The following is a 16,641-nucleotide window of genomic DNA, read 5'->3' as shown; positions in this document are numbered from 1 at the left end:
ATTACATCCCATCCTCAAATTAATAGATGGCATCCGGTCCCAACCCCGGAAGGGGGCCGGCAAATTGCCAAAGATAATCAGGTGGTACATGGGCATCAGAGAGGGGCCATATTGGAATACAATGTCATGGAATCTACCTTCCAAAGCATCCATTTTCTCCAGGGGAACTAAATTCTGTAGTTTGGATATAAACTGTAATTCCAGGGGATCCCCAGGTCTCACCTGGAGGCTGGTATCCCTAGGAAGAACTGAATTGGAAACCGCTTCCTCCATCATAGGAGGGAGCTTCGCTTGGAACCTCCTGGCATTTTGTGAAACCTTCCAACATCTTGTCATTTAACCAAGTTCCCATGACTTGAGATTGTTTGACCCACTCATGGTAGTCATTTTGTTGTGATACTCGCTGCCTCTTCTCAAAATTGTGCCCACAGTTTCAACAAGATTGAGGATCCCTGCCTTTTATTATTTTCTCACTTCTTAGCCACTTTTCTTCCTGAAGGTTTTTTTAACAGGCTAATGAAATGCTGTTGTTTTAAACTATCATTGTGTTCTTGCACATAGATGTACCTGTAAAAATATTTAACACTTATTTCTTTTGCTGCAACGTTCCCTGTAGGCCGCAAGGTATTAGTGCCGTGCAGATAAGGGGCCGCGCTGATTTCCGCTCCGTGTCTGTAACATTCTGTGTAGCACTGGGGAAGTGTTAGAGGGACTATTGCTTAGCTGATAACAATTTTTCAAAAATGATGAGATCTTTACTGACAGGGACACCCCAGAACATAGATCCTGGCCTTGTAATAAACACTCAGTGAAAACATTAATTGTCAGTTTGCAACAGTGGTGAAAAAACTATTTTCCATGTTGGGGATTTATTAAAAACAACATGACTAACACCGTAATATTTTTATGTAATAAATATTTGGTGTGACTGTTTTAGAGACGTTCTGCAGAGTTCTGGTTGCCCCGTTTCAAGATAATTCTGCAGTGCTGGAGACGGTGCAGAAAGGGGCAACCAAAATGACTGAGGGTTAAGAGCATCTTCCTTATTATGTAGGGCTAAAGGGTTTAAGAACTGTATGTTGATCTTTTTTAAAAAAAGATGCAGCAGTATAAATGTTGTAAATAAAGAAATGTTTCCTGTATCCAATACTATCTATTTTTAATCATTTTACAAAATGTATACCTTACCTTTCTGTTTTCATAAGGGAGAGCGATCTTAGATCGCAAGGTCTCTAAATGAAATTGATTGGCAGGAGGTTGAGATAAGCAATAGTATTTAATTCTTTACCCAAATCTTAATGGATGGAATACATTTCCACAAGACATGATAATGCCAGTTGAGTGAGGTCACTTGAAAAGGGGCTTCAGTAAATTCATGGAGAGTAGTTTTATCAGTGGCTGTCGGCCACGATAGTTCAATGAGAGTTCAGAGGTCATATACCACTCAATATTGGTGGCTGGAGATGGGAGGAGTGGGCAAGCCACCTGGAAGGGCTGTTGACTTGATGCTCTGCATATCAGTTTCCTTGGGGAGCATCTAGCTGACCACTGATGGAAACGGTGCCGAACATCTGCAACAGCTGTGTTTTTAAAGATATGTTACGCATTTGCATCAAGGAAAAAATTCCCTTTGCATCACTTCCAGTACTGTATGTGGCATTGAGTCCTTCCTTCTCAGGGAACTCAAGGTCAGGCTGTTGATGAGCTATCACATCACTGAGAAGGGCGTGAGCTTGTGATGGACTGTTTGCTCACTTTGTTTTTCCACTAGCTTTTTATTGCTTCAAGAAGTTATTTGAGAGGTTAGAATAACATCAGTCCTGCCGGGCTGCAGCATATGAATTCCTGGATAGTGGAAAGATCCTAGGATACAGTCATGTGTTTTGAAGTCCCTGCAGCAAAATAAATACTTAACATCTAATGTTAAGTCAGAAAATTAGATAGTCTTTTTAAGATCCTCCCTAAGTATAGAATATGCATATTGTTTTCTGCACATATTGCTTATCCTGAGTAGGAAAAATAAAGTATATACACAAAGGGAGCTCTTGGGAAATATGTATTCATCTGCTGCTATAGCACAACTTCTGCTCTTCATATTGTCTAACCTGGGCAGCCACCTAGAAGGGAAGATTTGGATTTATATCCCACCTTTCTCTCCTGTAGGAACTCAAAGGGGCTTACAATCTCCTTGCCCTTCCCCCCTCACAACAAACACCCTGTGAGGTAGGTGGGGCTGAGAGAGGTCTGAAAAGCTGTGACTAGCCCAAGGTCACCCAGTGGCGTGTGTGGGAGTGTACAGGCTAATCTGAATTCCCCAGATAAGCCTCCACAGCGCAGGCGGCAGAGCGGAGAATCAAACCTGGCTCCTCCAGATTAGATACACGAGCTCTTAACCTCTTACGCCACTGCTGTTCCTAGAATATGTTTGCACATCAGGATGATTATCCTGGAGGAGAAGTGGTGCTCACTTTATGTAGTGAATAAATCCTGTTTATTTTTCCTATCCCATGGTAGAGATCAACTTACATTTTTTAAAACTGGGCTGATGGTTGGTTGGATCCAGCTGAACTTTTCACTTAATATCACTCAGCTGCCTTCCATGGAACGCCTCCCAACTTTGGTGCCTCTTGTACTTTTAGTTCTGATGATTCTCAGCACAGCCTTTTGGAGCGGTCACAGAAGAGATGTCCTTCCTTCTTCACTTGCAGAAAAGTTGCTTGGATCCAACCCTATGGCCCTAGCCCACTTTTGGACTGTATTAAAATCCATTTTGCATCAGCATCTCCAATGGAACATTAGGACTTAACCAGTATGGCTGCCTGATATGCAAAAGAGCACCTTGTACTTCTTACAAAACTATCCTCCAGTTTAAAAAAAAAGTATTCAGAAACACAAATTCAAAAGGAGGGAGTTCTTTTAAATATTTTCCCCTTGTCTAGACAGATGTTTTCATTGGTAGAAATCTGAGAGCACTACATTTTTCGATGAGTTCAGGTTTATCAGGCGTGCACAGTTCACAGCCGAGGGGTTACTGATCTGCTCTGAGCCTGGAGATAATCCCGTTCATCCTCCCTCTCATTCATATAATTAAATTTGGAGGTTAAATCTTCCCCACTAGTGGCTGAATGGCATTCAGAATGGCCATTCTTCTGTCTCCCTCCCAACCAAAACTGCTTGCGCAGTGACGCCATGGGTGGAAGGTTAATCTACAGCAGAGTGGCGAAACACAATCTTGCATTGTTCCTGGGTTCTGAAAGAACTCATCATTAGAAAACATCTCGCTGTGTTGCAATGCTGCTGCCCAGTGTAACGCTTCTGACAGCCTAACGCAGGCCTTATGCAAGTGCTGTTGAACTGGAGTCAACCAGAATCCGAGTTGGGAATACTTTCTACTTGCAATTGCAGAGCCGAATCAGCCAGTGTTTCTGTTCCACAGATCTACTATAACCTTTCTCCGTATTTGTATGTATAGGGTGTGCTTGTGTCAATCATAATGCATCACTAATCAGTGGGCTAAGATCAGCCTTTGGAGGTACCAAGTATAGATGCAAGTAAAGTGATTGCTTCTGAGTCTGTGGTTCTGTGTTTGAATGTATGTGTGCACATGGATGTGTATTTCCCACTGTGCAACCGTATTTGTCCGCAGCGGTTTGTAAAGGCTTAATTAAAAGTTTTCAATGATCCCTTTCCTACCCTGTTCTCCTGCCTTTTTGTAGAACTTTAGGGTTTTCATATTTTTTTACTTTTTTCCTTAGGATCTATTCCCAGACCAGAACCAGACATAGCAAAAGACTAGACAACCCCAGTATTTTCTGCCTCTTTCCTGTGTCTCTCCCCTTACCCTCCTCAGTTCTTCTTTCACTCCCTTAAGCACTTCTGAATCCGCGTCCTATTCTTGTTTTCGTCCCAAAAAAACAAAAGCCATGTCGTACCTTTTTATTAAGAGCAAGAAAAATAACATAGTACAACAACATGTAAGATAGCATGTTCTCTGGGCTGTGTCCTTTCTCTCCTGTTTTATATACTCACATCCTTCTTTTTTCTACCCTGGGATAACTAGTCCCAAAGCAACCTGAGATTTACAACCACTGAGAAGTGTTTGCTATTAGGAAGCCTATTACAAGGAGATGTGTGTCTTAATTGTGCTTCCCTGCTGTTATCCCAAGTCCTACAACAATCTCTCATGTCCATCCTCCAATTGTCAAGCAGAATTCGATCATTAACTGTGACAGTTATTAGAAAATACTTGGGGAAATGTGATTCCCCCCCCCCCTCCCACCCCGTCTTATTACTCTGCCACAGCTCCACAAGACCTTTGTTTTACTGGACTGCATTATACATTTCAGAAAAGTGGATTTCAAAGATGCGGACTTTCCATTTCTCTTTGTCATCCAACAAATGTGTGTAATTTTACCAGCTGATTTATGACAACCCCATAGGATTTTCCAGGCAAGAGATATTTGGGAGTGGTTTGCCATTGCCCTCCTCTGTGTGTGCTGAGAGAGTTCTGAGAGAACGGTGACTGGCTCAAGGTCAGGCTTCATGTGGAGGAGTAGAGAATTGAACCCAGTTCTCCAGGTTAGTTCTACTGCTGGTAACCACTACATCATGTTGGCTGATCATCCCACAGATAACAAAGTAAAAAATCCTTTTCAGCTGTAGATAATTTGATCACGAGGCTAACATAAAGTCAGCAGCGGGACCCAGACTGAAATGTACCCCACTGCTTATTTTTGATGAGTCTAGGAAATGAAGGAACCATCAAAATGTCACAGTTTAGATAAAACAGTACGTAACTTTTGGAGTCACCCTTAAATCCCAGTATCTAGCCCACATCCTAAAAGTGTGGCTTTCATTGTTAAACTCCCCCTCTTTGAGGAAAACTTTCCAAATAATGATGTCTGCATCCTTTATAAACACCTATTAATCATGGTGCATTGTTTGCCATGCTGACTCTTTTCTTAGGAGTCAGTACCAGGAAAAGAGATTTCCTGCTTTCAGCATGATGAGTTTACAAATTCCAGTTCTGTAGAGTGTTCATCCGGAATATGTAGTAAACTCTTCCAAATGTGCTAAAAATAGGTGTAGGTATGTATGCGCTAAAATCAACACTTCCAAGGTGGTTGGAAAGCTAGATACCACTGACGGTTTTTCTAGTAGGAGCAAGTGAGAGACAGCCAGGTATGCCCCCCTTCAGCTGTTAAGGGAAAGTAAAAAGTGAATCCTCCACGAGTCTTGGAGACATTTGGAAACAATCCCACTTAAATAAAACCTAGAATAATTTTCACCCAATTCTATTCTTACTATTGCAAATAAAGATGGAGTCGCATTTGGCATTCCAGGGTGTATTCCTGAGACCCAGGGACACAAAGAATCCATTCAGTGATCCTGAAAAGTGGGAAGATAAGTGGGTTAGGCTGAGTTTGGGGTGTGAAGTGAAACTGTTGTTTAGTTTTTTTACAGCGCTCCTAAGATTTTTCGGTATGGGCTGGCGTCATGACAGCCCCTCCCCCACAGGCACAAAGGCAAAAATTTCACCCACCCCTTTCAGACTGCGAGTTCAAAAAGGGTATTTTAAAAGGACCGGGTGCCTGTGTAAAAACGCTTGGTAGCGAAACCGACCCAAAGCATGCGGGCTGCCGTGTCTGAGCAATGATCAACAGAAAGGGAGGAGGAGCAGCAACTGGTCAGCTGAGACAACTTCTTCCTCCATACTTTTTTCCCTTGCGTCACCTGACAGCAACCACCTCTTCTTTAATGATCACGTGAAGCTGCCCCATCCTCTGTCAGACTAGTGGTCCATCTAGCACAGCTTTCTCTATTTTGACAGGTATTTGCTCTTCAAGGTCTCAGGTACAAGGACAACTTCACAGAGCTTGTTACCTGACAACTTTTAACTTTGAACTGTCAACAAATGGAACCTGGAACCTGCACTGTAAAAAAGCATGAATTTGGTTGTGATGCCTCAGTTCTTCAGAGCCAGACTACGCATGATGGGGGCTACAGGCCCATCTTGTAGTCGCCAGTGCTATTTTAGAAGCCACTGTAATTTTTTAAAAATTCCTGCAGGGCTGTGATTTGGATTGGGTGCATGGTGTGAGAACCCCAGTAGCTCTTGTGTGTATGTGTCCCCGCAACTTTTCAGGTAGAGAAACAGCCCTCATGACTGCTACAGTGAGGCTATGGTAGGGATGGATAAATGAAGAACTATAAAAGTTGGTACATCCAAGTCCTGTTGTGTATTTTTCAGTTCTCAATCACCATCCATAGACACAAAAATCGGCTCATGTCTTGCGAAGACAAAAAATAAAAGTGTAACGATGGTATAAATGGCAGGAAAGGGGACAAACAGTAAAAGGTATAATCCACAGTACAGTGAGGCAGACGTTTAAAAATGTAAATCAGCTGCATTTTTGCCACGATTACAGTAGCCTTTTAAACAGTTTAAAAATTTCCACTTTCTGCCACAAGCTGACAGATGCGTGCTGGTTATGTTCTGCTTTCATGTGAGTAAAGGCCCGTTACAGGGTTTTTGTTGTTTTTTCCTGAGGCCACCCTATTCATTGCACGTGTCGTTTAAAACGGATCCAAGAACTGGCCTCCGAAAAAGTAAGAGGAGTGTAATAACGTGCGACCCCACCCAGTTCAAAAGACATGATCTAATCCTGAAGGAATCAGCCACATGCAAGTTGTTGTTATCGTGGAAGGTTTGAGAAGGTGGCTGCTGCAGAAACATGTGAGGCTGATTTCTTTGCTAATGTACTTCATGCTAGAAAAACGCGCGTACACACACACACATACTCACATTCGCTCATCCTGAAGGCTCGTGGCAGGTAGCAGCATATTTTAAAAACCCAACAGTGCAATACATTAGGAAGCTGAAAATATGTCTCTTGACCTAGTGCATTTTTTATCCCACCCTTCCTCCAAGGAACTCCACTTAATCCTCATAAACAACCCTCTAAATCCGGATAGGCAGAGAGAGAAGGCTGGTCCAAGCAGGCTCTCTCAGAGGTTTGCCGAGGCCTGGGCCACTTCCAGCTCTTGAAGCACCTAGACATAACAAAAATAATAAATGACAGTTCACAATCTGCATTAAAACAGGTTGTAAAACCAAAAAATTAGCGAGTGTCTGTACTTGAGGTCTCTTTTGAGCTTAGGGTCCAGGCCAACTAGCCTGCCTCCCCCTTGGCACCCTGATTGGCTGTGGACTTAAGATGCCCTATTGATTGCTTCGTGATACATTGGGGATTTGCACCCAATTCCTGAAAGTAAAGGCAGTTTGACAGTGAAATACACTGCCTTGGAGTGTGGTGCACTCTCCTTTGGAGGTTTTTAAACAGATGGCCATCTGTCAGGTGTGCTTTGATTGTGTATTCCTGCATGGCAGGGGATTGGACTTGATGGACCTGGAGGTCTCTTCAACTCTATGGCCCCTTCCGCACACGCAAAATAATGCGTTTTCAAACCACTTTCACAACTGTTTGCAAGTGGATTTTGCCATTCTGCACAGCTTCAAAGAGCACTGAAAGCAGTTTGAAAGTGCATTATTCTGCATGTGCGGAATGAGCCTATGATTCTAAGCCTCCCAGGTCTCAATCCAACAAGACACTATACTGTCACCATCTTGCTTAAGAAATATTGGGTACTGGAGAGGCTTAAAAATGAGTTAATGGGCATTCCAGCCTAACAAAGCAAATCAATACACTGTCATAATCCAATCTAATATGGTTTTCATCTTATTTTTCCTACTTCTGGTTTTATTTACATATATCCTTTTCAGATCCACAAAATGGTTTTCAGCATTTTAACATACAATTTCATATTTTTACCTCCATCCCCCCAATCCTATTATTTTTGTTTTGTTTTATAATGTACGCACTGCCTCTGCAGACCTGCTTGAGGCTGTCTTGGTTTCAGAGGTATTAACCGATAGGCCATCAAGGCCTCCCTATTCTGATATATACTTGCTTCCCTCACAACTCCCTGCATTGCAGATAATGCAAAAAGAAAACAGGTGTCAGTTATAGATGGATTAATGCAGAGGAAACAAGCTGTGATCAGTGCAAACTGGAATGACCCAAAATGGAATGTGGATGTTCTGTGTAGCAGAACCCAGAATTGCCATAAGAGATCACACAGGTCATTGGGAACGAAATCATCTCCAAAGTTTATGTCAGTTCCAACAATTTCCTTACCTTGCTGTTCTATTGTCCCATATCTGTTTCATTTCCATAATCTTTTCCTAACCTTTATATTTCTGTAGCATTTATTTTATCTGATTAGACTCAAATTGTTAATTTGCCGAGTCTACATCATCTTGATGGCTATTTTTAAATACGGCTGCTAAGGAGAAAATATAATCAGAGACAGTGACAGCTAAGGAAAGTGCAGGGTTTTTATGCTTGGGGAAACAATTTCATTGCGGAAATCACAAGGGACAATTGATTTAACTGTCCCCTAGACGGGTACCTGTCCCTTTTGTGAAGTGAAATAGTGTTCCAGAGGGGAAAAGGTATTAGAAAAGAGCTTTTGCTTCAACAAAGACTGCAGGCTGTTATTTTGAACAGGTCATTTATCTGTCGGAGCTTAGCACATTCTTTGAGCTGTGAGGATGTTTAATAGCAGAATTAGTTGGCAGGGTTCTGAGCCTGATCTTCCAAGATCTTCTCAGAAGCTGACTCTTTAAGAGCAATATCTGAGCCATGGGAATAAGATCTTAGTGATAGACCAGGCAGGTGTCGAGGGAAAGTACAATAGACCATAACAGAGCTTCACCAGTTTCTTCAAGGATCAGAATAACTATCTATCTTGGGGGTTTTTTCCTAGCAGTGACCCTGTGCTTTGACTGTTGTGTCAAAAATTCCACACATACAGCTTTACTGCAGCATGAAGAAAGGGAAGCTGCTGTCTGGTGGTTTTTCTCTGGTTAAAACCACAGGAACCCTCTCAATTTTTTTTTAAAAAGCCTGACAGTATGGAAGCTGAGGAGACAGAGCCAGGTGCATAGAACAGGGTGGGCAACAGACCTCAAGAAAAACTCCACACATTAACAGAGGGCTAACATGCAAGGGAAAGCATTTGAATGCATTTTTTGTTTGGAAAAGTTATGTATTCTCCCTTGGTATGATGGAGTACAACGCCATTCATGGTTTGCTGAAACCTGAAATATGTTTAGAGAAAATTTAACAGATGTGGATAGCTATAAGGGAGTTTAATAAGTAAGCAAGGCTTGAGTTGTGATGATTTTAGCAAGAATCGGTTAAAAGTGGGTATTAATGCAATATGCACAGGGGTGGAGTTATTTTTTCATTTGTACGTCTGTTTACCTTGCAAGGAAATATTCTTCTGCCTTGACAGCAATTGCAAAAACGGAGACAGGGAATTGCATCGCAGTTTCTCCAGTAGCAGCCAGTCCACAACTATACAAGCCTCACTTTTCTGATTGGTTTGGATAATCCTGTGCTTTGAAAGACTCTTGGATTCGCTTTTTAAATTCTTTGCCAGCACTGGAGTTGTCATTGCAGCCAAGACGGCAAGAATGCAAAGGGAAAGTAGTTCAGAGTAATCAAAAGGGAGTTTAGCATTTAGTATAAAACCATAAGCAAAGATCTTTTGCATATTTCCCCTTTTAGTTTTTCCTGTTTTCCCTAGAAGTTGGAAGACTCTTGTACACAAACTAACCTATGCAGTGTTATCAAGAAAAATTTTTTCCTGCATATTACAAAAATATTAGATACTCACATATACCTTCTTCTAGGGACCAAAGGGATTTTATATCAATTTAGCTCTCATTTTTATCCTGCCCTTCCTCTAATAAGTTTCTCTTCCCTCTACAAATTTCTCCCCCCCCCCCCCCCCCCCCGTCTCTCCCAAGTTCTCCACATACACACCTCCCAATTCCTGAAGTATGTTACTGCAATTTAGTACATTATTATTTAAATTACAATTAAGCAATATCTAACCCAACTAAAGGGAATATAAATTGCAGTAACATACTTTGTTTGCCTTTTTTACCCATCAAAGTACTTGCCATTCAGCAATATAATTTGTAGCATAGCAACACAGGCACCCAAAATTGCAGCGCAATCCTAAACACTCAAAGTTAATTGTTCTTGGAAAGGAATAGGTCTGTTTAGGATTGCACTGCAAAGCATATAAATTCTATTGATTTTTGTAGGAGGGAATTACCATCCTTAATTCTCTTACTAAAATTTATAGAATTTAACAGTCCTTTCTGCACTTTCTTGGCAGTCAGTCTACTGACGTGGGGACACTGCTTTGAATGAATCTCACTCTGATGTTCAGTAAGTCCCATGGAAATTAAAGACCACTGAGATCACTTGGCCAATTCTCTTTCCTTACTTCAAATCTCACAACCCCCAGTAATAGCCTTTTTGGGCATCAAATGTGACCCTTTCATTTTCACCAGCTGAAAAACTGGTTGGATTTTAAAAGACCATATTTTTCTTCATACAAAAAGTTGATTAGCAGTTGAGTTTTCCAGCCGGAATGAGAAACCCACAAGAAATGTTTTTTGCCATGTTTTTCTTTTCCAAACTGGGCATACAAATAAAGCGTCATACTCTTTTATTTTCCAGAATGACCAGTCTATGCAAGATACACAAATAATCGGGGGAGAGGACTTTTCACAGTTGACCGGAAAGGTTTGAAAACTTTTTAATTACATTTGTTATTTATGATATTTATATTTTATTTATGTTGCTTATATCTACCTTTCTCAGAGGGCCTCAAGGCGGATTACACTTAGTGAGTCAGTATAGTCAACAAAATGAGACATTCAATAATCAGTGCATTAGGATTTTCTACAACGACCAGAAAGAACTGGAACATAGTATAAGTATTAACATGACATGTTAAGCAGTACAGAAATGGCATAATATCACAATAGATCATCATTTATAAACCATGGATTTGTCACATCCCAGTAAATTCAGACATCTGAATACAGATGGTCCAATCAAATGCAGGTTAATTGATGGCCCCAAACTAGTTTGTCAACCACAGTTTGTACTAATCATGTTTTGATATGACATATGAATTGATTCACTATCAAACAAGATGCAATTCAACAAGGACAAGTCCAGAATTCTACATCTGTGTAACAAAAATGAGAAGCTTGCACTCCGAATAGGGAATACGCTTCTAGGTAACACTGTGTGTGAACAAGATCTAGGAGTGTGGGTGGACTGTAAGTTGTATATGAATGGTCAGTGTGATACAGCGACAAAAAAGGCTAATGCAGTGTTGGGGTATATCAACATGGGCATAACATCCAAATTGCAATATGTCATAGTCCTGCTGTACATCACATTGATCAGGTCACACGTGGAGTATTGTGTACAGTTCTGACTTTAAAAAGGATATGGACAAAATGGAGCAGGTGCAGAGGATAGCGGTGAGGATGATCAGGGGCCTGGAAACCAAGCCCTATGTGGAAAGGTTGAGGGACTTCAGCCGGCATGGTGTAGTGGTTCAGAGCATGTGGATTCTAATCTGGAGAACCAGGTTTGATTCCACACTCCTCCACCTGAGTGGCAAAGGCTTATCTGGTGAACTAGATGTATTTCCACTCTCCTACATCCCTGCTGGGTGATTTTGGACTAGTCACAGTTCTTCGGAACTCTCTCAGCCCCACCTACACAAGGTGTCTGTTGCGGGGAGAGGAAGGGACAGGAGCTTGTAAGCCACCTTGAGTCTCCTTACAGGAGAGAAAGGTGGGATATAAATCCAAAACTCTTCTTCTTCTTGAGAATGTTTGGAAAAGAGAAGGTTGAGGGGGGACTTCGATGCTCTCTTCAAGTATTTAAAATGCTGTCACTTAGAGGAGGACAGGCAGCTGTTCCTGTTGGCAGCAGAGGATAAGACTTGTAATAATGGGTATAAATTACGGGCAGAAAGAAGGTACCGGCTGGACATTAGGAAGATTTTTTTAAATAATGAATTGTCTGCCTAGGGAGGTGGTGATCTCCACCTCCCTGGCAGTCTTCAAGCAATGGCTGGACAACCATTTGACTGGAATGCTGTAGGTTAATCCTTTATTAATGAAGGATTTGGATGACGTGTATGACTCCTTCCAACTCTATCATTCTATTTTTTTCAAGTAGCACGCACGCACGCACGCACGCACACACACACACACCCAAGCTGCCTTATACTGAATCAGACCATTTGTCTTTCAAGAACAGTATTGTCTATTCTAACTCAGACTTTCACATCATGTGCCACCTGATCCTTTTAACAGAAGGTACCAGTGATTGAACCTGGGACCTTCTGTATGCAAAGAAGATGCTCTATCAAGGCCCCACCTTGACCAACTCTTATGGCTTCCTGGTCACAGGCATAGCTGTGAAAGCAAGATATCCTCTGTTTTGGGGGAAGGGGCATAAAAGAGAGGCAGAAAACTGGGATTTGTCACTCATGTCAAGTAGACTAACCAGAATTACAAGTACGCACCATAGTTTGTTTCAACTGTGGTTTATTGTGACGTCTGAACACAGCCTACGGCTGATGGCGCTCTGTCTACCTTCTGTAGAAACAATCGGCATTCTGACATTTTCTGCAGCCAAAGAGAAGATGGTCCAACATGTCCTGAGGCAGAAGCAAAGGCAGGAGGTTAGGGAAGGAAAGTCAGTTTGACACTCAGCGAGAGCTGTGGTCTCATCATCTGTCGTGAATATTAGCTTTCCATTCATCATTAGCAGCATGAAGGTTACTGATCTCATTTGAGTTGTCACAGTGCCTATTTATTCTGATCCCTGTCAGTTGGTTAAAATAAAATATTCTCCTTCCAAAGCCAGGCTGCACAGCCATATGGTTATGGACATATGCTGTCGAATTACAGGATAGAGCTAGTGTTTGTTGCATGTGGATTGGGCAATACGGAGTGTAAGATGCATAATGAAAATGAGACGACGATAAGGATTCCCAGTTTATCAGGAAAAACAAAAAGTCATGGCCTGGTCTAATTCTGTCCCATTGAACAGACTTTGATACCAAGAAATCAATGGATGATGCTGTTGGCAGTATGGAACTAAACAGTGGCTTTTATACATATCTAATCTATATGCAGAACATATTGTGACAGTGCAGGAATGAATATGCGGCCTCTGTTTCATCCCACCCAAGTTCACCAAAATATAGATGCATGGTTGTTGCATCTGCATGTATACACATTGGCTCAGTCTCTGTGATTGGGAATGCCATATCCCTGTTCAGGCAAATGTATCTAGACAGAGGCAGGGCTGGCACACTTATTCCTTCACCCCTGTGTATGTGTCTTGATCCTGTTTACAGATCTGTTTTGTGTTCAGGACTTTTGTCTCCAGCAAGTAGCTTGGGAATAGATTCCTCTTAAAAAGGCAATTTACAGGGGTCAGTTCAAAAGTTAACTATCCAAATATTTATCTATCTAGTGTGTTTTTATCCTACCCTACCTCCACAACCTCAAAGTGGCTTATGAAACAGAAGCCAGTCAGAACTCCTAAAATTGCACAGTAAAACACTCTCATTGCAGACATCGTTCAGATACTTTCCATTTCCTCTTCCGGAGCAATTATGAGGGAGTGGAGCTATTCCAGACCCAGCAGCCATTCCTGTGGTAGCTGATCCAGACACTCCTGAAAGCTTGATGTATAACCAGTTATCATTTACCTGCATTTTTTGCTCCTCAGTTTTCGATAACAGCCCAGTCAGAGAACACCCTCCCGATGTGTAAGCATCTATGACTGCATTATGTCAGGGTCTGAGACTGAAGTCAACACGAGACTCTGGATTCTTGATCAGAAGTCTTTATTGATAACTAACAGCCCATATCTGGCTTTGCAAAAGCCAGTTCTGATCATACTTGCAACAACTGCTGCCTTTATTCCCAGCACCCTTAACCCCCCCCCCCCCCCACCCTCATTCCCTCAGAATGTGAGAAAGACACAATAGAAAGAAAGAACCGTTGGGGAAGCGAACATCCCAAGGACAGCATAGCGATAGAGCAACCACCTGCCGCTACTCCTTCAGTGTTGATGCCAGAGTTGTTCCTAGTTAACTACAGTTGCCAGCATCAAAGGAAATGAAAGGAAGAGAAAGGTCCGTTAGCATAGGAGAGGGGAGCAAGCGCTGCCCCTTCTCTGGGCTAGGTGTGAATGCCTCCCTCGAGGACATCCCTTTGATGGAAGGCAGGAGCACCTCCTGACATATTGTAGGCAGGGGTAGACTGGCCATTTCACTTACCGGGAAAGTTCTTGGCTAGCAGAGGGTCCCATCAAAAAGATCTGCACATGCAAGTGGGGGCACAAGTTTTACCATTTATCCTGCTACATCAGCCATCCAACTCTACCCTTATGCTGAGGTAAATCTGTGCTTATGGAAGGACCTCCTTCAGTGGATTGTAACCTTCTTGTCATCCCCCCTTCCACTGCAGTCCTAAAATACTCGTGGGCCACAGACACAGCATGACAGGGGAGTCTGAGGACTACAACAGGAGGGGAGAATCGGTAAAATTGCCCCCCAGAAATTTTCCACAGAATATAACCCCAGGTCAGTAAAGAATGGAATTTTACAATCCCTCTAAGGCAAGTTTGCACTCTTAACACACTCTTAGCTCACAGGAGTTCAGTCCTGCAGTAAAATTAGCAGTAAAGTCATTCACTTTTGTTCTGTCTGTGCTGCCAACTCAGGTTACTCTGCACTGACATGACAGGTCAGCGGAAGTGAAACGATTTACTGCTCAAGCTACTGGGGAAGTAAACCGCCTCGACTTGAGATTACAGGTGCAAATGCGTCCTTCTTCGTTCCAGCTGTGAATGACTGCAGCTATCAGGGATTTTCTTCGTAGCTTTCAAGCCAAATTTAAACTTTTCAGAAACAGCACTTTTATCAGGATGAGATCTAGCGTAATCTTCTGATTTACATAATCAGCCACCTTCGGCATGGTTCTGTTGTTTGGCTGTATCAGCGCACACATTTGATTCATCTGCCGAGTCATTTTAATTTCTTGGAGCCAAGATGAGCTTGTGAAAGAGAAAATGGGAACAACTCACACCTGCTCTCATAGTTCTGTAATTCAGAAAAAATGGCGTGGCCAACAGAGACTAGGCTTTTCCACATGGGTTTTTTGTTGGTTCTGGCCCTGTACTGCTTTGGTTCATCCCCTAGTTTCTGCACATATTTTTGTACCTTTAATTTTCACTTAGGGTGTTTTGTTTTTCTCTTGGTTTTTTGTCTTGTTTTTTTGGGACCACTTTTACCTACTTTCACCCCCACCCCCAGATTACTGTCAAATCATTGGAGTGTCGTGGTCAAACCACCCATTCGCATGCTGAAGATGAGTGATTTCTTTTTTATGGGCACTAAAATATTCATATATCGCTGGAGCATTGTAACAATAGGCCAAGGAGGTTCTCTGAATTACCAGCTTTCATTTTTAAAAAGTCTCTATCCCTTTCCCTCACAAAGATATAAAGAAGAAGATTTTGGATTTATATCCCACTTTTCTCTCCTGTAAGGAGACTCATGGTGGCCTACAATCTCCTTTCCTTTCCTCTCCCCACAACAGACACCTTGTGAGGTAGGTGGGGCTAAGAGAGTTCCCAAGAACTGTGACTAGCCCAAGGTCACCCAGCAGGAATGTAGGAGTGTGGAAACACATCTGGTTCACCAGATAAGCCTCTGTCACTCAGGTGGAGGAGTGGGGAATCAAACCCGGTTCTCCAGATTAGAATCCACTGAACCCCTTCACCACGCTGGCTCTCCCAGGGAAGGGACTGACTTCTCTGAAGCTGACAATTCAGAGAACCTGTAAAGCCTATTCCTAACAGCACTTCAATGTTCTATTGATATTTTAGTGCTCTTTGTAAAAAGAGGGAGCATGTTCTGTGATGCCAAAATAAAGTTGCTACTCAGCTCCAATTAGAGCTACAAATCAGATACAAGTAAGCTAAACCCACAAAGTCATATCAGGTTGACACCTCTTTGCCTAACAGCAAACCATTAACAGCATTTTATGTGTTTATTACTGTCTTTTCTCCCCAGTGGGGATTCAAAATACATTACAGCGTTATGTCCTTCTCCTTTATTTAATTCTCCTTTATTTAACATCAACCCTGTGAGAAAGTTTAAACTAATAGTGAGAACAGTTGGCTCGTGGCCACCCAGAATCTGCCTCTTCCAGAGCCTAGTCTAACACTCTAACCCACAGGTGTCACTCGTGGCCACCCAGATGTTATAGGCTACAGTTCCCATCAGCTGATGATGAGAACTGTAGTCCATAACATCTGGAGGGTCGCGAGTTTGACACCTATTCCTAACCACTACATCATACTGCATATCATGGTTTGCACAGCAATAATCCCAGTATTTCTGGTACCTTATACAGGGACAGCAAGCTTGGTTTAGGGGCTGGTTTACAGAAACTGGTCTTACATTGTGGATAGAAAAGAGACATGGTAGAATTTGGGCCAGAAAATCAAGGCAAAGGTGCAGACAGGAATCAGACCGGTTGGGATTGCCTATGACAGAGTGACAGCTCAGAGGAAATTGTTCCTTGTGTGTCACCAATTAACCACTGGCTAGATCAGGGGTAGGGAACCTGCGGCTCAAGAGCCGCATGCGGCTCTTCTGCCCTTG

At 42.3% G+C, this 16,641-nt stretch overlaps 1 protein-coding gene across 2 annotated transcripts in view; it reads left to right on the top strand.

Moving 5' to 3' along the window:
• The window catches only part of PRTFDC1 (phosphoribosyl transferase domain containing 1), a 46,617-nt gene that overhangs the window by 18,816 nt on the left and 11,160 nt on the right, over positions 1-16,641 (top strand). For both annotated transcript variants that reach the window (XM_048511296.1, XM_048511295.1), the window contains exon 4: positions 10,602-10,667. In XM_048511296.1, coding sequence (XP_048367253.1) covers positions 10,602-10,667 — 66 coding nt within the window. The remainder of the gene's footprint in view (positions 1-10,601; positions 10,668-16,641) is intronic.

Source organism: Sphaerodactylus townsendi, linkage group LG11 (genome assembly GCF_021028975.2).
Source record: "Sphaerodactylus townsendi isolate TG3544 linkage group LG11, MPM_Stown_v2.3, whole genome shotgun sequence".
In the NCBI taxonomy this organism is placed as follows: Eukaryota; Metazoa; Chordata; class Lepidosauria; order Squamata; family Sphaerodactylidae; genus Sphaerodactylus; species Sphaerodactylus townsendi.
This window is presented reverse-complemented; position numbering and strand designations above follow the sequence as displayed.